General features: G+C 56.6%; 3 protein-coding genes across 4 annotated transcripts in view; 2 read left to right on the forward strand and 1 right to left on the reverse strand.

Annotated features, from left to right (window-relative positions):
• Nucleotides 1-1,102: 1,102 nt before the first annotated feature.
• On the forward strand, nucleotides 1,103-7,642 carry LOC311211475 (prominin-1-A-like; the record flags this gene model as incomplete). The annotated part of the gene is made up of 23 exons (XM_084290208.1): nucleotides 1,103-1,232; nucleotides 1,944-2,005; nucleotides 2,114-2,319; nucleotides 2,708-2,828; nucleotides 2,946-3,009; nucleotides 3,190-3,279; nucleotides 3,363-3,553; nucleotides 3,648-3,722; nucleotides 3,802-3,865; nucleotides 3,983-4,142; nucleotides 4,240-4,392; nucleotides 4,581-4,704; nucleotides 4,816-4,907; nucleotides 5,031-5,115; nucleotides 5,209-5,352; nucleotides 5,559-5,630; nucleotides 5,780-5,869; nucleotides 5,974-6,027; nucleotides 6,110-6,190; nucleotides 6,358-6,426; nucleotides 6,520-6,609; nucleotides 6,683-6,795; nucleotides 7,591-7,642. The coding sequence occupies 23 exons, from the start codon at nucleotides 1,103-1,105 to the stop codon at nucleotides 7,640-7,642; spliced, it is 2,382 nt and encodes a 793-aa protein (XP_084146334.1).
• A 2,004-nt stretch (nucleotides 7,643-9,646) lies between these two features.
• On the reverse strand, nucleotides 9,647-13,367 carry HPS6 (HPS6 biogenesis of lysosomal organelles complex 2 subunit 3). Its single transcript, XM_084290365.1, has one exon. The coding sequence runs from the start codon at nucleotides 13,105-13,107 to the stop codon at nucleotides 10,669-10,671; it is 2,439 nt and encodes an 812-aa protein (XP_084146491.1). The 5' UTR covers nucleotides 13,108-13,367; the 3' UTR covers nucleotides 9,647-10,668.
• Nucleotides 13,368-13,889: 522 nt separating this feature from the next.
• The window catches only part of ARMH3 (armadillo like helical domain containing 3), a 119,347-nt gene continuing 108,622 nt past the window's right edge, over nucleotides 13,890-24,614 (forward strand). The window contains exons 1-7 of one of the 2 annotated variants that reach the window (XM_084290513.1): nucleotides 13,890-13,958; nucleotides 20,209-20,320; nucleotides 20,776-20,832; nucleotides 20,969-21,115; nucleotides 22,021-22,128; nucleotides 23,252-23,344; nucleotides 24,201-24,275. In XM_084290513.1, coding sequence (XP_084146639.1) covers nucleotides 20,219-20,320; nucleotides 20,776-20,832; nucleotides 20,969-21,115; nucleotides 22,021-22,128; nucleotides 23,252-23,344; nucleotides 24,201-24,275 — 582 coding nt within the window. In that variant the 5' untranslated portion in view covers nucleotides 13,890-13,958; nucleotides 20,209-20,218. Of the gene's footprint in view, nucleotides 13,959-20,208; nucleotides 20,321-20,775; nucleotides 20,833-20,968; nucleotides 21,116-22,020; nucleotides 22,129-23,251; nucleotides 23,345-24,200; nucleotides 24,276-24,614 lie in introns of those variants that run through there. The other variant, XM_084290514.1, reaches the window with a different exon arrangement.

The following is a 24,614-nucleotide window of genomic DNA, read 5'->3' on the forward strand; positions in this document are numbered from 1 at the left end:
CCGCTACCGCCGCCGGGACCAGCCCCGGGGCTCTGCGCCCTGCGCCCACCGGGTGCGTCCCCTGCGCTCCCGGCACCGGGACCCCCCCTCCCCGGCTTCTCTCCGCCTTCCCCAGCCCCGGGGGTCTTCAGGGCAGCGGGAGGGGCGCGGGGACACCCCCCAGGACATCCCCCCGTGCCCAGGGGCAGGGGACGGGCAGCGGGAGAGGGGCCAAGGGGCGGTGGCACCCGCTGCGGGTGGGCTTGTTGGCCGGCCGGGGAGGGGTGGAGGGAGCTGGGCAGGGGGCTGGGGGAATTTCGGTGGAAAAATCTTTCCTGCTGGTCCCTGGGGCTTCCCAGCTTTGGAGGGGTCGGGGTGCACGTGAAAAAGGTTGGGTTTGCTCCGTGCCCTGCTTGGGAAGCGCTTCTAAAATGCTGCAGCCAGGTCGTGCCCAAACGGTGGACCCCAAACCAAAGGGTGCTGGGGTGGAGCAGCCGGGGGGCTGCCTCGGACCCCCATGACCCACCTGCCTCTGGGAAGTGCTGAGCTTCTGGGCTGGGATGAGGGAAAGAAGGGGGTGGGAGAGAAGAGAGGAGAGGAGAGGTGAGGTGAGGGGCTTCTCTTCTCCCCCGTGCCCACTGGGAACCCCCTCGGGAGGCTCGGTGCAGACCCTGGCCCCGGTTCGCAGAGGCAGCTGGTGGTGGCCGGGTGCCAGGAGGTGGCCGGGGCAGGGTGGGGCGATGCCGGCATCGCCGCCTCGGCTGGCAAACAGCTTTTCAGTAATCACAGCTGAAACTTAAACAAACCATAAAGCCCGGGCGCTGGCTCTGCGTAGCTGGGCCCTGCGGTAGGTGCGGGAAGGTGCCGGAGGAAGAGGTAAGTGCTTTGTCCCCAGTCCATCTCCCCCAGCCCCTCCGGTCCCTCGCGGGCATCTCCCACCTGGCATCTCCCCCTCGCTGCCCCTGACCTCCCCATTTCTTCCACCTCGCTTGGCTCCCAGGCATTGTGGCCGATTTTTCTCCCCGCATTTCCTGCTCGGAGGCAGGGCAGGACGGGCAGCCCCACGCCCTGCCACCGCCGACGGTCCTACTCTGTGCTCAGGTGCCCTTCGGGAGCCACCACGATGGAGCTGGGGAACGTCCCGCAGCCCCAGTACGGCCCCGGCCTCGAGGCACCGGGGAGCAGCACTCCTGGCCTGGTCAGCATGGTGCACGGCTTCCTGCGGCTGGTGCAGCCCCACAGCCTGCCCATCGGTGGGTGCACGGGGGAGCAGCCTGGGGAGGTTTGGGTGGGTAATGGGGGTAATTTCTACGCTGAAAGGGTTGTGTGGTGCTGGAACGGGCTGCCCAGGGAAGCGGTTGGGTCACCATCCCTGGGGGTGTTCAAGAAACGTGGAGGTTCAGGATTTGGTTACGTGGTTTAGCGGTGGACTTTAGTACTGGGCTAAGGACTGGACCGGATATCTCAGAGCTCCTTTCCGACCTGCATGATCCCATGTTTTGATGAAGTGGCAGGGTGCAATTACACCACGCGGCGTGACATCAGTGATAGGGCCTTTTGTCAAGGGCAGGGCGAGCCCCGGGATGAGGGGAAGCAGCACCGTGGGGGGACTTTGTCCCCATCTGTGCAGATTTCCCAGTCCCCAGCCCCGATGCCAGCCTGTTCCTCATGTGCGGGGCCGGGCTGCAGGCGGGCACCCAGCCAGGGCAGTGAGGGATTTGTCAGAGCATCCTCCCCGAAACAGCCACTGGGGACACCTCCCGAAAACGGAGAGTTTGGGGATGGGCAATGCCAAAAGGGCTGTGAAAAATTATGGCTGGGGGGGACAGCTGGAAGGGAGCAACGTGCACGGGGCTGGGGGTGATGCTCCATGCTGGGAACCCCTTTTTAGGGTGCAGGGACCCACTCGGAGAGCCCCCAGCCCCAGAGGCAGCTCACAGCCCTCTCTGCTCCTTGTCTCCCAGAGCTGATCGCAGGTTTGGCGCAGCCCCAGAGCGAGAAGGGGTCCGAGGAGTACGTGCAGGAGGTGAGCGGGCGGCTGGCGAGACCCATCGCGCCCCGCGGGGTCTGGGTGTGGGGCTGGTGAGGGCAGGGGGTGCCGGCTTCGTGCTGCCTCTCCCCCTTCCTCTCCCAGCTGCTGCTCTACGAGCTGGGCTTCCTGGTGTGCGCGGCCATCGGGCTCCTCTTCATCGTCCTGGTGCCGCTGGTGGGATGCTGCTTCTGCTGCTGCCGCTGCTGCGGGCTCTGCGGGGGCCGCATGTACCAGAAGCAGGGCCGGCGGACGGGGTGCCGGCGCCGGGCGCTCTACGGCTCCGTGCTGCTGCTCTCTGCCCTCCTGCTGTGAGTGCGCCGGCCGCGGGCGGGTTGGGAAGGCGGCGGCGGTGTTGGCCGGGGGGCGGCCGGGCCAGGAAGCTGCCATTGTTTGCAGGAGTGGCTCCCGGCACGGCAGGACAAAGAAAGAGAGGAAGCGGAGGCCGTGGGGAGCTGGTCCTGCGGGGCCGAGCTCTTTTTTCCACATGTTCCCTTCCCGAGAGCCTCGCCACGGGGCTCCCGTGCCTCGGTTTCCCCGTAGCAGAAGGGGCCGGGGCTGGGGCACGTCCCTCTGGGTCTGTTTTTTTGCTGGTTGTGAGCGAGGCGCCCGCAGGGATGCTCAGCAGCACCCGGATTTGGAGAGGGGGACACGAGGACGGTGCCCCCCGCCTCCTGACCCCCCATCTTTCCCTTGTAGGGCCGGCGATGTGTGCGCCTTCATCAGCAACACCCGGCTCTCCCAGGCCGTGAGCGGCACCTTCCCCAACATCAACACCACGGTGGACAACATCGGCACCTACCTGGCCTCCATCCCCCAGGCATGCCCAAAGAGACCCCCCCCCGACTCCGGGAAGGGTCGCAGTAGGGCTGGAGGTGGGGAAGGGTCCCCAGGGAGCCCCCCAGCCCACGCTGACGCCCCGTCTCTCCCCCTGCAGCAGGTGAATTTTGTCATCGACCGCAGCGACGTGCCGCTGGACCGCACCAACAGCAGCCTGCAGAGTGAGTGCGTGCGCCGGGGGCGCTGGGGCAGCCTCCTGCACCCACAGCTGGGATTTTGGGGAGGTTCGGGGGGATTTGAGATGCTGGGGAGGACGCTGCGGTGCTCAGGCTCCGGCACGGTGCAGCCGTGTCCTGCTGCTGCTGCCGGGGGGCCCTGCACTGAGCCCCCCATCCCCGCAGACATCGGGCCCCTCCTGGGCGGCACGATCATCTCGGGCATCAGGAGCAGCGTGGACGGGGCGCTGGGATCCCTGCAGAGCCTTTTGGGAGGTAACACCCCATGGGCTGAGGGCTGGGGATTTGGGGCACGGCAGGGTGAGGACGGGCGGGCTGAGCCCTCGCTGCCTCCCCAGCGATGGAGACGCTGGCGGCCGCTTTTGGCACCATCAACGGCACCCAGGGGCGCCTGGAGGAGCTGCAGGGCACCTACAGCCCGCGGCTGGGCAACCTGCGGGAGAGCCTCAGGCAGACCCTGCAGCACTGCGGGCAGCCCTGCGCCAGCGTCTCGCCGGACGGCGTCACCTTCACGGCCAACTACAGCACGGTGAGGACGGGATGGGGGTCCCGGTGTCTGTCCCCCACCCCCCCCCCATAGCCCGTGAGCCCGCAGCCCCGTCACCGCAAGCTCTTCCCCGCAGATCCCCAGCGTGGAGCAGCAGCTGGAGGCGCTGGGGGAGGTGTTGGGCTCCAGCCTCGCGGGTGATTTGGAGAAGGTGAGGGGTGCTGAAACGGGGGGACGGGCTCCTGGGCTGGGATTGGGGACACGGTCAGCACGCTGCCCCCTCCTCGCAGGTGAACAGCACGCTGGAGAAGACCCCCGATGAGGTGCAGAACCAGACCCGGGACTTGGTGACAAGTAAGCAGGGCCACCGTGCTCATGTCCTCCTTGCCCCCTGCCCACCCTCTCCTCGGTGAGCAGGATGGGGCAGCAGCAGCTCCCGTCCCCATCCCGTCCCCATCCCGTCCCCTGCAGAGACCCAGGACCAGCTGGGCTTCATCCGGGAGGAGATCAGGAGCTTGCAGCAGCAGCTGCCACTGCTGGACGCGGAGGAGAGCATCGGGGACATGATCAGCAACGCCACCTCGGTGCTGGACAACTTCCAGCAGCCGCTCACCGATTTGGACAGGATCAGGTGGGCGAGGGGCTGTGCTGGCCCCGCGTCTCCCCGCGGCCTCGTCCGCCTGCTTGGCACGGCGGGTCCTGAGCCCTGCCCGTCCCCGTGCCCCCAGGTGGAACGTGTGCGCCTTCCTGTGCTGCCTGGTGCTGCTGGTGGTCCTCTGCAACCTGCTGGGGCTGCTGCTGGGACCCCTGGGGCTGAAGGAGAGCGCCCTGCCCACGCAGCGCAGCTGCCTCTCCAACACCGGCGGGGACTTCTTCATGGCGTGAGGCTCCCAGGATGGGGAGAAATTTGGGGTGGCGGGACGGGGTGGGTCGTCCTGGGGCTGCTCCAGCTCCCACACTTTAAATTATTGAACGTCCTGCCCCGTGGGGACCCCTTGGGTGTGAGTGCCAGGGAAAGGGGCTCGCCTGCGTGGCTCCCCGGGAGCCGACGGGGTCTGTGTGCCTGCAGAGGCGTCGGCTTCAGCTTCATCTTCTCCTGGCTGCTGATGCTGGTGGTGCTGCTCACCTTCCTGCTGGGGGGGAACACCTACATGCTCCTCTGCGAGTCCTGGCGCAGCCAGCAGCTCTTCCAGGTGGGATGCCCCCGCCCGGCCACCTCCGCTGCTCCCTTTGGGATGCTCTCCCTTGGTGTCCCGCCCTGCACCGTGCCTACTGTCCCCTGTCCCCGTCTCTTCTGCCCTCAGCTCGTGGATACCCCCGGACTCATACCTGGCTTCAACTTGTCGGAGGCGCTGGGCGACCAGAGCGGCACCTTGAACTTCTCGCAGATATACAGGTGGGATTAGCCCTGCCTCCGGGCACCCCTGGCTGCAGGGGGGCACCAGGGAAGGAGCGAGGTGCCCACCTGGGGGGCTTGGCACTTCCCTGCCCCGTTCTCAGCCCCGTGTCCCTCCTGCAGGCAGTGCCAGGAGGACACTGCCCTGTGGCAGACGCTGCACCTGGACCAGAGGGTGTCCCTGGACGAGCTTTTGAACATCAGCCAGGTGGGTGCTGGGGGGGGAAAAGCGGTGCCATGCCATGCCCCCCACCTGGGGGACACGCTGTCACGTCCCTCACGGCTCCCCTCGCCCCGGCAGTACACGGAAGAGATCTCTGCAGCCTTCGAGGAGGTGAACATCACCCTGAGCCCCATCTCCCTGCTCTCCGAGAGCCAGGGGGACCTGCTGCTGAATGCCAGCCGGGCCGCGCAGCCCCCCAACTTCACCCGCACCCTGGAGCAGGTGGGTGGGCTTGGGGGGGCAGCCTGGTGTCGGGTCGGGGGGTCTGGGGGCACGTTGTGGGGCCACCATTCCCTCTGCTTTGCTGCTGGGGGAGACCCTCCTCCGGGGGGAGGTCCAGGCTCCGTTCTGCCCCACGGGGATGGGGAGCACGGGGGTGAAGCCCCTCTGTCAGCCCCATCTCGTGGCTCTGTCTCTGCCTTTTCCAGCTGGATCAGACTTTGACCCTGGTAAGCCTCCAGGGTCTGGCCACGGAGCTGGAGCAGCTGGTGGACAAAGCGGTGAGAGGCGGCAGCACCCTGTCCCCAAACGGCCACCCTGTCCCCAAAGCTGCGGGGGTGTCCCCTGGGTGCCTCCAGAGCAGGAGGGGGTCCCCCTGTCCCCCTGCATCGCTGTGGCGGGGGGCACTGCTGATTGCTCCCCCTTTTAGGGTGCGGATGTGAAACAAGACCTGCAGGCTGGCGCTGCCAAGCTGAGGGAGCTGGACAAGGAGCTGCAGGCGAGCTTCTCGGGGCCGCTGGTGAGCGCTGCTGGGGTGGGAAAAGTGCTGGGGGTCCCGGCTGGGGGGGTCGGGGCTGAGCCTTGGGGTGCACGTCTCTGAGCCTCCCTCTCCATCCTGCCCAGCAAAGCCTGAAGGAGAACATCTACCTGGCGCAGAGCCGGGCTGCCCAGCTCGAGGTGAGCCACGTGGAGGGGGGTTCTGCGTACACCCTGCTCCGCGGCACCCTAAAAAGCCCCCTGAGAGCACCTTCTGCCCCAGACACAGACGGAAACTGCGCTGAATGAAGCCAACAAGACCCAGGAGTTCCTGGGGAGGGAGATGGTGAACATCATCAAGAACGTGAGCTCGCCCTGCCCTGCTGGGGGGCTGCCCGGGTGGGGATGTGGGCAGGGGTCTGGGGGGGCTCGCAGTCCCATTGCTGCTGGATGGAGGCGGCCTGAAAGCCCTGATGGTGGCACGGAGCGGGCTGGGGGTGAGGCATCTCCACTCTCTGCCTGCCCCCCCAGGAGACGTGGGCCTTCCTGGAGGGGATACTGGATTTCTTCAACACCTATATCGCCTGGGCCAAGAGCAGCGTGAGTGAGCGGGGTGGAGGGGAGTGGGGACGGGCTGCAGGCTTCTGGGGGGCCCTGACGTGTCCTGTGTCCCCCCCCCTTCCGTGTCCCCAGCTGAGGAGAGACGTGGCACGGTGCAAACCCATAGCGCAGACCCTGGATAACGTGGAGGCCATCACCTGCGACTACCTCCTGGACTCCCTGGTGAGCGGGGCGACCCGGCTGTGGGGTGGAAGATGCTGTCCCTATTGCTGATGGTTCCCTTCCCGGCCCACAGAACGCCTTCTGGTTCAGCCTGGGCTGGTGCACCGTCTTCCTGCTGCCCAGCATCGTCCTGGCCGTCAGGCTCGCCAAGTTTTATCGCCGCATGCACTTCGCCGACGTCTACAGGTGAGGAGCTGCCCTGCGACGGTGCCAAGCACGGGGGTCCCCATCAGATCCTAATTGTGCAGCGCTGGCTGCAGCCCCCAGCCCGTTTTGGGCTCCACCATCGGCCTCGATCCCTTTTTTCACCATGGTTTGTGCTGGGGACCCGCAGCGGGGAGGAAAGCGGCGTGGTGCGTGGCTGGCGTTGTCACCACGAGGGTGCACTGCGGGGCTGCTGCCGCCCCGGGGCTGCCTGAGCTCCTTGGGGTCCCGTTTTCCCAGCACAGCCCAGGGGGGCTGTCAGGAGCCCCCTGAGCTGTGTCCACATGGGATGGCTGGGGTGGAGGGCACCGACACCCCCTGCGGCCCCCATGTCTCCCCTGTGTGCCCCCGGCCCCATAACATGATGCGGGGCTGGGGGACTGTCCCGGGGGCACCTCCTGCCCCGCTGATGCTGTCCCCTTTTTTTCCTTCTGCCCAGGAATGAAGCTGTGGAGATGTAAGTAGCAATGGCACACATCCTGCTGCATGGGGGGGACGGGGGAAAATAAGGGGGGGCACAAGGAGAGGAAGCAGAAAAGCGCAAGCCAAGGAGGGTGTGGGCACCAGGGAAGGACTGCCCGGGTGGGACCTGTGCGGTGCGGAGAGTTTTGGGGTTCCCCTGTCACCTTTGGGGTTGCTGTTGGCTCTCAGCCTCCCCCAAGCCTGCAGGGGGGGATCTCAGCACCCTCTTCTTTGCGGGGCTGGGCCATGGGGTTGGGATGACTTTTTTTTCTCCCCTGGGTGGCTGGGCTGACACAGGTGCCCTTGGTTTTGCAGAGGACCCGCGTACAACCTGTACAGAATCCCCCGGCCAGCCACCAGGCACTAGCCCCCGGCACCACGGCACGCAGGACACGGCACGCAGCCGCCCCTTCCCCACGGGTGCTGGAGAACGGGCTCAGACCCCCGCTTCTGGACTCTCCCCCCACCCCATTTCCCAAAGCGCAACGATGCTCTGCAGCCGGGTGACGTGTGAAAGGGGGGGCTGCCCCTCGTGCTGCCCCCACTGGGACTTTGAGACCCCCCGAATTGCCAGGTGGTGGCAGGGAGGAGGGGGAGGCAGCCGAGCATCCCCGAGGGGCTTGTCCCAGCCGTGTCCCGGTGCCGTGCCGGGCCCTGTGGGCACAGGGCAGCACCCGTGCTGCTGCAGGGGAAGCAGGCAATGTGAGTTATTTATTTCTGGGGGGAGCCCGGCTCTTCCCAATCCCGTGATTTTTTGGTGTGGAACAATAAATGAGGTAATTGTGTGCAGGAGGCATGGAGCAGCATGCGTGCTTCTGGCCGGGATGGAAGGGTTTTGGGGTGGGTTGGTGTCCCACTGCTGGTGTGAGCTGGGGTTGTGGCCGTGCTCCTGGTGTCACGGTGCTTTCCCCTGGAGAGGGGACTCGGTGGAGGTGCCACGCGCTGCCCCTCCGGTGCCCACCCACCAAGGGGCATCGGCCACCAGATTTGGTCTGTCCCCGTGGTGGGGACAAGCGCAGGCGTGCTGGCGTGCTGCTCCTCGGCTCGAGCCCTGGGGCTGTCCCAAATGCCTGCCGGGCATGGGAGATGGGAGGCGTCTGTGAGCAGCCTGACTCACTTCCTTCATCGCAAAGTCCGAGTCTTATCGGCGGGAGCGATGAGCTCGAGCTGCCCAGCTCGCCTTCCCCAAAGTACATCTGCTTTATCACATTCTCCATTTGCTTTCGGATCTCCGAAACGCTATATTTTTTTTTTCCCTCCAGGAGTTATCTGAAGCCACACTGCCCTTACCTCCTGCTATCTGCCCCCAGCACGCATCCTGCCCCTAACCAGAGCCCCGTGCTCACCTCTCACCCCGCTGGATGTGTCCTAGGGGGCAGCTCAGCCCCTGTTCCCCCGGGGGCACCCACCCTTTCTGGGGCTGAGACTGCCTGCCCCCCTGGGAGACCATGTAGCTGTCCCCGCTGCACAGCCTCTGCTTCCTCTTTCTGTGCTGTGGCACGCTGCTGGCTTCGGTTCCTGCTCGCTGGCTTTGTGGGCACTGCTCCCTCCCTGGGGTTTTCTCTCTGGGATGCAGGGAGCTTTGAGGATTTCCCCCTTGGAACCAGGAGCTGAATGCCCTGGGCTTTGCTCCCTGCTTGATCCTCGTTTGCTGCATCCATCCCCAGCCCTGGCAGTGGAAAAACTCCCTCCAAATTACTGCCCACCAGGGTGCTGCACGCTCTGCTTTCGTGCCAGCTGCAGGAAACCAGCCGCGGTGCCCCGCAGCCACAGCACGAGGCCCACCGTGAAGGTCCCCTCCATCGCCAGCCGGTCTCTAGAGAACTGCTGCAGCAGTTCCTCTTCCCCTTTGCCTGTGTTTTTTTTTTTTTTTTTGTTCCACCGCAGGGACTTTCTGCAGCAGGGCGGCTGTCTGGGGGAGGAACTGGCACATCCTCCCAGCGTTTGCACAGGCCAGGATCCCTCTAAAGGCAGGTCTGCGCTGGGAGCACAAGGTGCTGCGGCCAGCATGGTGTTCCTGGCTGGAAAAGCAGCGAAGGGACACGTTGTAGGTCTTGAGAAAAACTCCCCCCTTCTTCAAACCCGCCTGGGCACAGCATTGACCACCAGGGAGCTGCGCTGGGCAGTGCTGCTGTGAGTTGAGCTTGGCAAAAGCGAAACAAAACAGGGAGCAGCCTCACAACATCCACCACCGGCCCGGCACTGCTTTGGGAACCTTTTATTTATAAAATGAACCTGCCTTCTGCGCTCAGCCCCAGCCTCAGGAGGAGGACTAACGCAGATGGACTTCCCCCCGTCCCCCCGATCCCAGCAAGGCACGAGGTGCCCCCCTGGCCACGCCGTACCCCACCCCACAGCCCCCAGGCAGAGGGGGAGCCACGGCCGGGGTCTCTCTCCCGAGCACCTCGGAGAGGCTGGAAGCTGGGCTCTTCCTGCACGAGCGCTCTCAAGTTACACTGACTTTGCAAACAGAGGCACAAGATGAGCCAGACAGCCCTGACAAAGCCCCTTTGTGTGCAAAGGGCAAAGGTAGGAGAGATGGGAACAGAGGGCCCTGGCGTCCTGCAGCATAATCTAGGCTTCCACAAAGGAAAGGGAGAGGCAGGGCCAGCCCCAAGCTCGCCCGGGCTGCTGCCAGCTTCTCAGCTCAGAAGAGAGAGTTTGGGTGCCGGCTGGGATGGCGAGATAAGGGAATTAGGCTGCTCTCTTCAGCTAAGTAGCTGCAATCAGTCGCAGCGACAGGATTGATCCCAGAGGAATTGCGGCGAGACTGCACAGGGAGCGCCGCAGCTGCCAGCGCACGTGCTGGGCTGCCCAGTATGACGGAGCTGCACCACGCTGGCATTTAGCATCTTGCCCAGCCCGGGGCTGCAGGGCTCAGCGCCCCGCTGCAGGAAACGTGCAAGGATCCTCACTGGCAGAGCCCGGAGGCATCACCCAACCTCCCGAGCAGAGAATGGGCTGGGAGGACTGTGCATGTCCCCGTGTGCCTCTCCGCCACCGCTCCCGGGGATCAGAAGGGTAGAGGTGAAGTTATAAAGGAGCCAAGCAAACCGAAAACAAAGTGCTTTGGGCAGGGAGCGGTCCCGCAGTCCCGTAGTGCAGCCAGTGCTTTCATCTGCAAACGCGCCCGGCATTTGCTCTTCCACTGGGGCACAAATTGCACTTGCAATAAACAACCAGAAAGCCTGCCCTGCTCTCAGGTGGGACACCCCAGCTGCAGCCCCCCGAAGGGATCTTTGAGCTGCTGCTGCAGAGGGGCTTACAAACAGGAGCAGGCTTCAAACAGGAGCAGGCTTCCCGCTGCCAGGCAGGGCAGGGTTTCCAGGGGAGGATGTGGCTTTCCCCTTCTCGTGCACCCAAGGGTCGAGACCCCGTCGTGCTTCCCCCCCCTCACACCGTGTCACCCTGTGCCAGCGCCGAGGGAGAGGAAGTCCTTGCCGCGGGTGGCTGAGGAGCATCACCGCCCGCTGCTTTTTGGGGGTTCTTGTGCTCTCGGGGTGGGGCGGGAGGGGGGAACGTGGGGCTCTGCAAGGCATCCGAGTACATCTCGTGCTGCACGCAGGGACGCTGCACAACCCTTTGCAGCAGCGGCTTGAGCAAGCCCACAGTCAGCTGGTTCCCCTCGCTCGAGAAGGGCACCGGGTCCCCCTGGGTGCGAGGGAGGTGCTGCAGGACCACGGTGAGGATGTCCGAGGCGGTGAGCTCAGCGGGGCACAGCGGCCACAGCGTGTCCACGTAAGGGTCCAGCTCGCGGTGCTGGGCGAACTCTGCCAGCAGCGTGGTGAAAATCTCCTTGTTCAGCAAGGGACTGAGCTTGGAGAACTTCTCCGCCACCTCCACCACCCGCTGCCACCGCTTCAGGCGGATGAGAAGGTGCAGAGCCTGCAGCACGGCCTTCGGCCGCTGGCTGCAGAGCAGCAGTTCGAGCTCCATCTCATCGTCCACCTCGCTGCGCTTGCTTTTCCTGGCCAGCACTCCCAAAGCTCTCTTGTACAGCGGCACCCGGCCCTCCGGGCCCTCCTTGCTGCTGTACGCCCAGGAGAGGCCGACGTACTGCTGGGTCTGCTCCACAAAACCGGGCAGCCACTTGGGTTTGAACCTCAGGAAGGAGGCGCAGATGAGCTCGAAGAGCGGCACCACGCCGTTCTGGCCCACCTCCTCCTGCTGCTGCAGTCCCCCCAGCACCTTCTTCCACACCTCCGGGGTGGCCCTGGCCACCACGAGGCCGTCCCCGTTCTGCTGCAGCTGCAGGCAGCTCCTCGTGGCCTTCCAGGCAGCCTTGGGGAAGGAGGCAAAGACTGAGTTCAGGTAGGCCAAGTTGTCCTTGTCTATGTCGGAGTGCAGCACGCGGCTGACCTCCTGCTCCACCAGTTCCTCGCAGTAACTCTCCACCTCGCTCTCCAGGGCAGTCACCACGCAGCTCTTGAGGAGCTCCAGGCTCAGGTAGCTCTGCAGCTCGAGGCTCATTGTGCTCAGCAGCTTGGCGTAAGTGTCCTGCAGGCCTCGGGCTGGTTTCTGCTTCTGGTGGAGGCTGTGCTGCAGGATGGCAGCGAGAACCACGGGAGCCTGGAACGCGCCGCCCTTCTTCAGCTTCTCCACCGTCAGCTTGGAGCTGCTGAGGCTCCTCCTCTGGTAGTACCGGCAGGCCTCCTCGAACACCATCTCCACCAGGCACGGCTCGGCCCTGCTGCTGTCCTCGGGGCTGGAGAAGCCAAGGCTGTAGATGCCCGTTTGCGTGAGGAGCTGGATGCTGTCCTCCTCTCCTGGGGACTCCAGGAAATGCACCTCTTTCATGTTGAGGATTTTCTTTTCGATGAGCCTCCCGCTGTTCAGGTCGACGAGGTACAGCACCCCGGCCACCATGCAAGCCAGGGTGCTGCCAAAAGTTTTCAGCTGCACAGTGTTTTCCTGAGCCAGGGGGGGCCCTTCCAGATCGAAGACGTGTCTCTGTGTCCCGTCTGCCTCTACCACGCTGACAGCGCCCTCGGTGCTCACCAGCAGCAGAGCCCCGCGGTCGGACACGGCGCAGCTGTGAACATCCAGGGGTGCCAGCGCCGAGAGGAGGCCCACGGAGCCGAGCAGCAGCTTCCTGAAGTCCGACTCGCTGCTGGCCTGCAGCACCTTGCTGCGCATAACGCCCGCCGAGGGGGCCGCGAGGGTGAGCCTGGCCTCCTCAGGGTGCCAGACGAGGAGGAACTTGGCGGCGGCGGTGCCACCGGGGGAGGCGGGCAGCATGAAGACGTGCCGCGGGGCCGCCAGGACGCGGTACTCGGGGCTGTTGTGCAGGACGATGCTGACGGGGCCGAGCCTCACGCCTTGCTCCTCCACCTCCAGTGCCCGGGCGCAGATGCAGAACCTGAAGGCGCCCTTACCGGCGTCTGGGTGCATGTCCGAGGGGGGCCTCTCCTCGCACCACACCAGCCGCGCGCCCTGGCAGCACACGGCCGCCACCCGTGCCCGGCTGCCCTGGCAGAGCTCTAGAGCCCGCAGCGGCTGCCAGCCCGCTGCCAAGCGCCACAGCTCGGTGCGGCCACGCTCCCACACCACGGCCAGCACCCAGCCGCCCGCTGCCCGCGGGCTGTGCGGGAACAGCAGCCCCACCGGTGCCTCCCGGCTCGGTGGCGGCTCCCAGCTCCTCCGTAGCTCGGTGCCCGTGCCACCGAGGCGCTGGAAGGCCAGCAGCCGGCTGCCCCGCTGCAGCACCAGGTGCCCACCGTCGGGGCTGGGCACGACACGGCTGGGCTCCCCCCCGGGGCTCAGCAGCTCCGCCAGCCCCCCGCCACCGCGGCTCCACTCCGACACCCGCCGCAGCGGCCCCGCTCGCTTCATCCTGGGGAGCCTGGCGGGACACCCCCCGGCTCCTGGGGGACCCCCCCCGGTTCCTCGGGGACCCCTCTCGATTCCTAGGGGACCCCCTCTGGATACTAGGGGACCCCCCCCGGTTCCTCGGGGACCCCTCTCCGGTTATTCGGGACCTTCCTCTGGTTACTCGGGAACCCCTCTGATTCCTCGAGTGCTCCCTTCGGTTCCTCGGGGACCCCTCCGGTTGTTCGGGACCTCCCTCCGGTTCCTGGGGGACACCCCCCGGTCCCTCGGGGACCCCCTCGGTTCCTAGGGACCCCCTCCGGTCCCTCGGGGACCCCTCCCGGTTATTCGGGACCCCCCCCCGGTTCCTAAGGGACCCCCCTCCGGTCCCTCGGGACCCCCCCTGGTGCCCCCTTCTCCCCCCGCGGCTCCCCTCCGCCCGGTTTCCCCAGCACCCCCCCGTCCCTCCCTCCCACCCACCGGGCGCTACCTGCGGCGGGGCCGGTCCCGGGGCCGTGCCGGCGGTGGCACAGCACAGCACAGCTCGGTACAGCACAGCACGGCGCTGCGCAATCACGAGGCGGCGGGCTTCCGGGAGGAGCCGCTCCCCACCGGCGCCGCTCCGAGCCGTGCCGTGCTGCGCAGAGCCGTGCCGTGCCGAGCCACACCGGGCGGCGCCGTGCCGGGACCACCGGGCAGGGAAGGCTCCCGGTGCTGCCCCCCCCCCCCCCCTCCCTCCCCAGCTCCCCGGTAGAGCCCCGCGCGGTGCGGGCGGCGCTAGGACCGCGCGGCGGCGCGGGGGGCGCCCCAGTGGCGCATGCGCAGTGGCGCGGGCGGCGCCTGCGCGCTGCGGAGGGGAGCGGCGGGGCCCGCAGGTGAGCGGCGGGGCGGGGAGGGGGGGGGGGGGAGAGAGAGAGGAGGGGGTCGCGGGGCCCCCCCCCGCGCGCGCGGGGCCGGGCAGGCCACGCCCCCTAACGGCCCTAACGGCCATAACGGGCGGGGGGGCCGCGCGTCCTGTCAGAGGGCCCGCGGGCCCTGCGTGGGGTGGGACCGCGCCAGGAGTTCCGGGGGGCGGACACGCGTTAATTGGGGTTTCTGTTAATTAAAGCGTCACCCTGCTCACCCCAAAGCTGGTTTTTAATTGTGGGCAATTCTGCCGGTAGCCCGTGAGGCGCGGCAGCCAGCGGGGTAACGTTGGGTGGGTGGCGGTCGGCGTGTACAAAGGGGCAGCGGGGACTCGTGTGCCACCACCGCCACACCACCTGCCGTGGGGACAGCCCTCAGGAGGGGAACGGTCAGCCCCAGAAGGCTGGCTGGCTGTATTCTGCCTTCCTGGGCTCCTTTCTTTCACATTTCATATATGTGTTTAAATACACACACTTATAGCCATAAACATCTTTATACACGTCAGTGTTACTCCAAAGTGCTCGTGCTGCTAGTGCTCCCTGTCTCCACAGCCTCGCCTCTCTGCAGTCCTGCCGCCCTCACCTTGCTGCCTCCCATTTCCTCGGCTCTTCCCACCTCACAGCTGGGAAAAGGGCAGGGAAGGGGTCAGGCAGGGTGTTTTCCGTCAGGAGAATATCTGAATATATCTGCAGGTGGCCCGAGCTGTGGGCGTAGAGGTGGCGTGGAGTATTTCATGGTGAAATAAGTGGGGTGGGTTCTGAAGGGCTTGAAAAGTGGAAGCCCCAGGAGATTTCCTCGTGCAAGAGAGCTAAGGGTTGTGGCTAGAAGTACGGAAAGGAATTGCAGGGAAATGAAAAAATTAATTGGGGAAAAAAGGTCTGAACTGATGGAGGTGGAGCGTGTGCCTCTTGTCTAGATGGGCTTGATAGGAGGAAGCGTAGCTGGTTGGCGGTGCAAAGTTGATGGATTGGGTGTTACTTCACCTGGACGGGTAGAAATGAAAGGCAATTACGGATGAAGTATTGAGAATGTAACTTGGACGTTATTCTTCATATCGTTGTTGAAGCTCGTGTAGTGGAAGTCTGTGGCTGTATCTGTGTTAGGAAGCTGCTTTTCCTGTTTTTCAAGGGGTGGAAAATAGGCGAGCAGTGGTGTAACTGCAGATTGGGCTATGTGGAAACATGTAGCACACTGCTCTGAGAGGATGGAAGGGCTTGCTGGTAAAAGTGCATATACTGACACTGTGCTAGAGGTTGTGTTGCTAGGCATTACAAAGAAAAAGTAGGGTATATGTGTTTTTTTGTCAGTGTCATACCCTCTGAATGTATTTCTTGCTAATTATTACAGGAAGGCACCTGAAATTTCTGCGAGATTGATCCAAAGATTATGTGCCATGAGTGGTACCAAATAATGTTTACAAATACACACACATTAGTCTGTAAAGAGTAGATGAAATACAAAAGTAGCATGAACTGTAACTGCCCATGTTGGCAGAGCATAAACTGCAAAAGGGCTTGTAGCAGGAATTTGGTTGTTGGTTGCTTAAGCCATGACAAAATCTAACGCACTGCGTCCCTCTCCTCTCTGATTTCCCTGGGGTTCTGCCCAGAGCGCTGGTAGGGGGCTCCTGGGGATTTAATGCTGGAGCTTGGGCTGGGTCAAGGCACTGTCCAAGCTTTGGCATTGGTAGGCTGGTGTGCAGGGGGCAGGTTGTTGGTTGTTTCTTCTGGTGGATGAGTGCTAGAAATTAACTGCCTGGTGCCTGGGTCCAGCGTTGACTCCGCAGATTCATTACATAGATTAAGTACAAGCTTTTCCTGGAATTTCACTGAAGAGTAGAATGACCATTTGGATTATAATCTGTTTTTTTAGAAGCCATGGTCTCGCTTTAGGCAGAAGTTTATCTCCTGCCTTCTTGCATGCTTTAGCTAATTTTTGAACAACTATCATTTTGACTTAAGGGATATACCAGCAAACTACCCAGAAGGACACAGCACGATCACACTGGGTCCTAGAAGAGTGCAGTTGGTGTTGGGCTGGTTGTGGTAACCACCTTGAAATCTTGCCAGCTTGAAATCTTAACCCAGCATGAAATCTTTAAACAAGTAGTCCAGTCTGAGTAGCAGTGGCAAGTCAAGGGATTGGATTCTAAAAGGAAAAGTATCTCAGCTCTTACTCAGAGCCTTCATTAATATTGATTGATACTGACTTTGGCATTAGCAAAATAATATCTTGCATCATTTGCACTACGTTTTTCAGATACAGAATAAACGGTTTGCCAACTAAATATGTGAAAATACCATTTATTGTCATCTGCTTGTTTTGTTTTTATTTAGCCTAGCAGTGTCACAGTATATTTTTTAGAGTTATAGACTGAAAAAAAAATATTCAGGTTTGGTTGTGTTTGTGGGTTGTGTAATCTTGAAAACGTTCAGGTTTGTTAAATGCAAAATACAGGGGTTGACAGGCTGTGTGTGTGCAAGATTACAGGAGTTTCAAGTTTTGGATCCTGTTTTCACTATAGTGTTGATGCACATTAATATCCCTTTCTCTACAGTAGTGTTTTTGTTGTTATGAGATTTGTACAACAATAAGTCTGAACGGGAGCTGAATTACAATTCGGAGAAGCTGCAGTTTTCAATCCGCACGAGTCTGAGTGAACTTCAGACTCCAAATGTCTTTTTTTTCCTCTTCTTCCGTGGATATTCTAACTGAAAGCTGACAGGGATGTGTTCATCTGAATGTCACATGTTTGATTTGAATCTCTGGAATGAGTTTTGGACTGAAATGGACGGGAGGTAGGTGCTCGGATGTGCTCATTCCTTTGTTCCTGCCTGGATCAGCTGATCCTGGGGTTGATGACAGATAGACCAAAGGTCTGCCTGAACTTCTGTCTGCCACGGCTTTTTTCTTCCTGCCTTGGAGCTGCCAAGACTCATGCTCTGTCAAGGTTTCTGTTAGCTCCAGACGAAGCATCTTGGATCTTCTGCAGCACAGCACAGTACTCGCTGTTCCGAAACCCCCGTGCGCGTACGTCTCAGCCCTGAGGGACAGCTCTGTGCAGTCGGTGACTGCAGCAGGATTCACTTAGCAGCATGTGTTAATGGGACTGACCTATTGACAGAATAAATTATCCATTTGAACCTGAAACGTGGAAATTGCACCGATGCTTTTGAAACGTGATACGTTTTAAAGGGTAATTCTTAACTATATTCAGCGTCTCTGTTTTCATAAACTGTCACGATGCCCTGATAATTCGACACCTCTGCAACTAGTAAATGTTTAGTGCAGTTGATTGCTGTTTTCTGCAGCTGTCTACAAGGTCCCCATTAACAAAATGCAGTTTCCTGTTTCCGTCTTTCTGACATCTGGAGAACGTAATTGCATGGAGTGAAAAGAAAAAGCCATTTGTGCAGCCTGATCATCATAGGTCACGAAACAAGCATAGCCTAGTAAAGCGTTGGCATGAAAGGCAACTCTTCCTTTTCTCCCCTTGCTCCTCCATATGCTCATTTGTAGAACAGCAAGTTATGAACAAGAATGTTATTTAATCCTTGCCTCCAGCAGTCATCTCTGTATGCTGTGTGCAGCTCTGGTTGAGAGAATATGAATCCCAAGTCCCATTTTGACCCAGACTAGAATTTTCACGTGATCGTGTGGGCCCTCTGGTGCTCTTTCAGCATCAGACGTTTGTGTCTTCTGGGATTTAGACTTCTCCATCTTTCTGGAATTGTAGGAAACATGCTAAAATACGGTTTGCAAAGTTCAGGGATCAGGCAGAGTGTATTGATCCCCTCCCGTAAGCATACACATTTGGGATGTGAACGCTGACCTAGAAGCACTCTGAGTTAGTTTATTAGTTTTGACATTGGGATTCATTAGCTGTAATTCAATTAGAAGCATGCTGATGGATGTGTTTGTATGCTGGGGATGGTGGCTGCTTGTGATTCAGAAACTTACGATTCTAGTTGAGAAATTGTTTTGTGCAATCTCGGGTAAGATTTGTCTTGCTAAGCTAAAAGTGACATTGCTCTTGATTTGGTTTTTAATAGATTTCTCTCTGTTTCCAATTATGTTTCTAATTAATGTCTCATTTCCCATGACAGTTTAAAAATAATGCAAAGTCTGTAAAAGAGAAGCTATCAGGATGACTGAATAATGTTTTCTTCTATGTTTTCTTCTTCGTTTTGTTAGACTTGTTAGACCTTTTCTCCATCTTAATTGGATAAAAATTCTGTATTTACATAGGTTATGGTGCAGAAGGTCCTAAGCATTCTTCTGGCCATGTTTTTGGGGCTGGTTTCACTCTTAGCCTAGTGTGCACACAAACTAGCCCTTAACTACCTGGCTGTTCACGTTCCCATCCTAGGTGGAAGAGAGAACACCTCTCCCCTGTTTTATGTCAATCTCAGCTCTTGAGGTGTGAGATCTGCTCTCTGTCCACTGCTTTGCCAGCCAGGCAAACCTCCTGCCCTTCACAGCTGGGGCAGGGCTTTCTTTTTTTTTTTTTTTTTTTTGCAGCAGAGTTTTTTTCCAGCCTTGAAGATGTTTTTGTGCCACTTGGGACTGAAGTTCATGGCTCAAGGGATGGATGTCTGAATAACCTGTTGCAGGCTTTGGGAGCCCGAGAGTCCTGGTTGGGAATGTAGTTTAGTCTTAGGACAATCAAAAGCTGCCTGCAGTGGAAACAGTGCAGAAGAGACCTGGAACTGGCATTCAGTGCTCTCTGGAACCTGCTTTTTTACAAAAAGGTGGATCTGAGCATGCCGTTGTCACTGAAGGTGTTCAGGCAGTCTGGGGTGGAGGCGAAGTGCAAAGCTGTCTCCATGGCTGCCAACTCAGAAAGCTCAGGGGTCTCAGAGGCAGGCTGCAGTGTACTTACCTTTCTATGCATAATTTAGCATGGCTGAGTGCAGCTGCCACAAGAGCCTGCCTCTGTTTTTCTGGAGCATGACATCAGTCAAGCCTCTGCCTGAGGTGTGCTGCTGCCATGTGTGTAATTACCTTCGGAAGTCTGGGAGAAAGGTTTGGAGCTTGGGGATACGCCAGGGCACAGCGTTCACTTTCTGCTAAGTACCTCTGATGTGCTGCAGTGATAAAGGAGGATAGAACACTGCTAAATCTCTGGTGCTTGCCAGAAAATTCCGAGATTGCAGATAAATGCATATTTGCAAGGTCAGAGTGGGGATGTGCTTTGCAGCATGAGACGTTGAGAGTACGTGGCAAGTCACACGTCCTGACTGTCAGCCCCTGACATGGCTTGACTGGTGCAGATTGTTCAGGACTACAACAGCTAAGGCTGCTTTTTCAACAGCAGATTTTGCAACAGTGATATATATATCATTTAATATATATATATATTAAATAAGATAATCAGTAGGCATGAGGCATCAATTAATTGTAGTAAACCCTGATTGTGTTTCTAGAAAACCCTTTGTTGTCAAAGGAACCAGGAAGTTCTGGTTAAAAATAAAAATAAAAATAAAAAAAATCCTGCAAAGCTTCTCCCCTGTGTTCCTCCATCTTCTTCCAGAACCCGAACCACACGTGATGCTTCTGAGGCTGGGGTTCTTTTCTGCTTTGGTTTGCAGAGCAGCTGGCACAGCTGGGGAATGCCAAAGTGCAGAGGTAGGGATGAGCAAGGGTGGCAGGAGTGCTTCAGGGAGGCTTTGCTGCCAAATGCTTCCTTGTGTTGGTTGTGGCATTGGAGTGCACGAGCAGAACTGGAAGTGCTTTGGCAGGTAGCACATTAAACAGATAAAAGAGAAGACTTTTTTTCAAACCATTTCTGGAGCTTTTTGTCGCAAGATGTCCTTGAGGCTTGACTAACTTTAGGGAAGACTGGATATCCATTTGATAGCAACCATCACAGTGTGTGCAGTGATATTTTTTTAAAAAATATACCTTTTAGATGTAAAGTAGTTCTGATCATGAATCAGTTTCTGGCAGAGAAGAATTAAGGAAACTGATCCATAAGCTGCTTATTCTGTGTCTGCCTGTGGGTGAACTCTTGCATATTTGTTTGAAATAGGTTAGAGGATTTGGAGAGGACCTTTGGTCTGATTTCTTATCTGGTATAGTTATTAAAGCCCCTATTTGCAGCTTCTGAGAGTCTTAGTACCTCCACGTAGTGAAGTCTTCTGTGGCTGTGGCAGTCCAGATATGCCTTGAAGGAAAGTTCAAGGTTCCCTAGTCTTTTTTGTCAATTCTTTCCTTTAGGGTATGCAACATGGCCCAAACAGAGAAGAAAGGCGGACTGCTCCGGAAATCTTCAGCCTCCAAGAAGCCATTGAAGGAGAAAGTCGTGTTGATGTACGATGAGGTTTTCACGGTAAGGACTTGGGCACCTCTTCTTTCTCAAGTTTGTGATGTTTTCTTGGTGTAGTTTGTGCTGAGGACTCTGCATGGTCAATTCTTTTCCCAAGGTAAGGGTTGCACAGCATAGCCATGCACACTTCAGGCTCTCCTGCTAGCATGCAGAGCTCTCTGCCTTAATGTCACCTTATCCTGATGTCTGTCAGGACCATTTGTGATCTACAAGATATCATGGCTTTTCAAATGTTTCTCAAAAAAGAATCCAGAAAATATACAGAGGCATCTCAATTGAGAACTGCTTTTGTTTGCTGTTCTGCTTCTGGGGATCTTTGTAGACAGTACTCTGTAGTATGAGACCACTTGGTCATCCAGTGGGATGATCCCGACTGACCTACTTGTGATAGCGATTTCGATTAAATTCTGCCTGAATAATTTCTTGTTTGTTCTCATGGCTATTCCTTTCTCTTTCAGACAGAGGACCCGAGTAAGAACAACCCTAGGTTTTGGGAGGAGCTGTTTCTCATGAAGGTAACAGGAGCTGAACGTCCTCTGCTTTGGTGCTGCTGTTCTGCCTAGGAGGTGGCAGACTGTCAGCGCGAGGACTTGCTTTTCTGAGGTGTCAGCAGTTGTGTAACATGCACAAATATTCTTCTTAACCTGACAGGTCAACCTGGAATATCTGGAAGGCAAGCTGGAGGCTCTGGATGGGGAAGAGCTGATGAAGATAAAAGATAACATCAACTGCTTGTTTCAGCACTGCATCCAGGCACTGGGTGAGGAGCACCCGATCAGAGTGGTCAATGCACTACAGGTACCACAGCTGAGAGACAGGGAGTGCTCTCACCTGCTTCTGAGGAGACAAAATGCTTGCTGCTGGTATCAAGCATCTTGTTCTTGTTTCTTTAGTTGTGAGAAGTGATGTCTACAGAGCAGTTTCAACTTCTGGTTGGTGGAGGTTACAGACATTTATCCTTAGTGCTTGAGAAATAGTAGCTTGAAAATTCAGGTGGGTCTGGTGTTGCAGGATGAAGTGGATCCTGCAATGGAGGGACGGGAGAGGCTTGTTCATGCTACAGGCTCAGTTTGAGGGCTCAAGAATACTGTGTGTAGATTTGTCAGTCTTCTCCTTTCTCCTGTTCACCTCCATTTTGGACTCCTTTTTGAATTTCCTCATGAGTCAAAAATGAAATAAAGTAGTGGGGAAGCTGGTGTCAAATTTATACAGGGGACGGTCCCTGCTGGACAGATCCTTGTTGGAAGCTGTGAAGAATCATCACACAAAACTTGAAGCTGCTTTCCTGCAGGTCGTGCCTTACCAGCACTTGTCTTGTATGGGAGACAGCTTCCATAGTTTTGACACTTGACGTTATTAGTTTCCAGCTTGATTCTTAATTGTTTGAATGCATTTGACCCAGCTTCTCTCAGCTGCAGGAATACGGGATATCAATTTCAGGTTTGGGAAGTCACCTGTAGGAGGCATGGACAGGAATAATGTGGACAAATACATTCTTGTCTTTTGAGAGGTCAGCATCCAGGTTATACTCCTTAGAAACAGCAGAGATAGTGGAGATCAGTCAAATGATACGGCTTCTGGGCTGGTGGTATTCATATAAATATCTGTGTTTTGCTAGTGTTCTGGGAGGGTTTTAGGGCAGGTTTTGCTGTGGATTTGTAGGTGTTGCCTTACATTTTATCCTCTGAATTTTCCCTTTGCAGACTTTGTGTGCATTGATTCGGGGTGTCCATCAGAAGAACAAGTCCACTTCAGGGTTTGACATCATCAACATGCTTGTGGGTTTTGATAAGGCAGAGCTTTGTATGAAGGTGAGGCCTTGTCAATGTACAGAACAGCTTGCACAGCAGCCCTGTTGCAGGGACAGTGTTTTGTAGACAGGTGTGTCTATCAAGATACACCTTTTTGGGTAAATATTTCAGCCACTGATTAAACATAGCTGTCCTGAAGTTCTTGACTTGTTAGTGGCCCAAAGACGTGTGAAATCCTGATGTTTTTCATTAATAGAGCTCTTACCTTCTTTTCCTTTAATTCCCTGGTGTGCATTCATTCTGGTTAAGAAATCTTTAGGCCAGGAAAGGCTGTCACAGGCCATTACCACCTCATATTGAACCTCATAGCTTGCACTTAACTTTTAGCTAATAGTAACGTCCTTTGTGCTCACATTTCCATCAGCCCATATACCATTATAAACTTATTTGATGTTCTTCGTTGTAAAGCTGCTGAGTTTTGAGAAATGACAAAGGAATTGGTGATAAAACTTGTTCCATCTTTCATCTCGCTGCAGAAAGTAATAGTTTTTAATCTCTCTATGAAAAGTAGTAGTGCTTGGGGAAAGTATTAAGTATTATTTGCATATTAGAACTACTTTTTTTTTTCCCTTTGAGAATTAGTGTATTACCTGTAATTTAGTATTTGGAAAGCAATTAATTGTGAATACCTATCAGCTATATAGTATCTATTTCGAATAATAATTTATGTATGTACTATTAAATTGGAGGTGTGCTTTTCACCAAATTCTCTCAGAGCTTATAAGGAGAATAGGGGAACATCGAAGATAAAAAGGCCAGAAAAAAAGCAATCAATGATATTACTGGCTTGTAAACAAAAACTAAGATTGTATTTGTAGAGATCAGGTTTACTTCACAAATAAAATCCGTTATTACATGTATATAAAAACCTCTCATGCATCTAGAGAAAGCTCTTGGATCATGATGGTATGCCTGTAGTCATTAAAATGTAGTTAACACAAAGCAGTATTGAGAACCGATGGTGTGAATACAATCTGTGGTATATAGCTGTAGTAATGGCTCAATTACTGATTCTGGAATAACATGGCTTTGTGTTGGCGCTTTTGAATCTCTGTCCTTTTATAGGAAATATTTCAAATAACCTAAAAATAATACTTACAATTATGTTATTGTTCTTCTTTAGAATCTGATGGAGAGCTTAGACTCGCTCCTTTGTGCAGAAGGTTCTGAAAGCCTCAAAAGCTTGTGTCTGAAGCTGCTTCTCTGCTTGGTGACGGTAAATAAATACCAGCTGTATAATAACTTAAAATCTCATATGTGTCACATTTTGAGGGATGGAACTAGCTCAAAACTTGAGCGGAATGCTACTGTGTGAAGCTTAGGAGGGGGGAAGAAAGGACAGCCCAGAATAAGCTTCAAAGTTCAACCACAACACCAATACAGACTGGCAGACTGTTTCTACCTCATGAGATAGGTGCCAACTGGGGCAAAAGGGGAGAGACATGGTAGAAAGCGTCAGTTGGATTCATGTTAATTTTTTTTAGGGAAGAAGATAATTAGAAGTCTCAGATAAACTGAAAGGGAGCCAACTAGAGGGGCTGAGGAAAGACAGAAATGTGGAGTAGATGAGTAGCGAGGATGAGAAGAATGAGTTGGATAAAAGGGTTGTTCAGTATCTCTTGGAGATGGTCAACCACAAACTATCTTGGTTATAATAAGAGATGGTTGGATGTGTGTGGACATCTCTGCTGCTGTGTGTGATGGAAAACTGCTTAGTCAAGCATATGAACCCTGCTTTTTCATCCTCTGCCTCCTGTGTAGCAGGCTGCTTCAGCTGCTGGTAGTGTTGTCATGCAGCTGTGTAAAATGTCAATCTGCAGAAGAAATGGAGAGCTTCTTAGTACATGGCTCATGCTTTTGCCAGAGAGGGTGGAAGTAGAAAACAGGACAGATTTCCCTTACTTCACGTCTAGCTCTAGTGCTAGTCCCACCCTTGACTTGCTGACTAAGTGAGAGATTATGAATAAATGGTCCATCTGGTAGTATAATTCTTGTGTTCGCAGTGTGTGCCAGAGGCAGCTAGAGCATCATGGGAGGCTTTGGGTGAGATTTTAACTTGTGTTTGTACTTAGGTGACAGATAACATTAGCCAGAACACCATCCTGGAGTATGTGATGATTAACAGCATATTCGAAGCTATTTTACAGGTAAGGTTTTTTTCCTTCAGCTGCAGGGGTTCTTTTTACATAGTGAGAGCTTTCAGTCTTACGTTTGCTTTTCAGCCTTTTCAGTGCAGCATAGCTAACTGGCAGTGTATGGTGCTTCCATTCATAGCTCAGTCACAGTTTCTGTTTTTTTTTAATGCTGTCTCCTCCTTACTCCAGTCTGCTGTTTTTAGTCACTACTGAGTATTTAAGGTATTTTCACTTGAGACATTTGTCCTTAGATAGAAGCTGAATGGATTTGTAGGCCAGTTTCATAGAAGATTCCTTTATCAGAGGAATTTCTTTCAAAAGGCAGTCTGGATATATTGTTTTTTTTTGTTG

Source organism: Netta rufina (assembly GCF_964035555.1).
Source record: "Netta rufina genome assembly, chromosome: 7".
Lineage (NCBI taxonomy): Eukaryota > Metazoa > Chordata > Aves > Anseriformes > Anatidae > Netta > Netta rufina.

Excerpts from the sequence above, each read along its gene's own strand:
- HPS6 (XM_084290365.1), bottom strand. The coding sequence starts at position 13,107 with ATGAAGCGAGCGGGGCCGCTGCGGCGGGTGTCGGAGTGGAGCCGCGGT.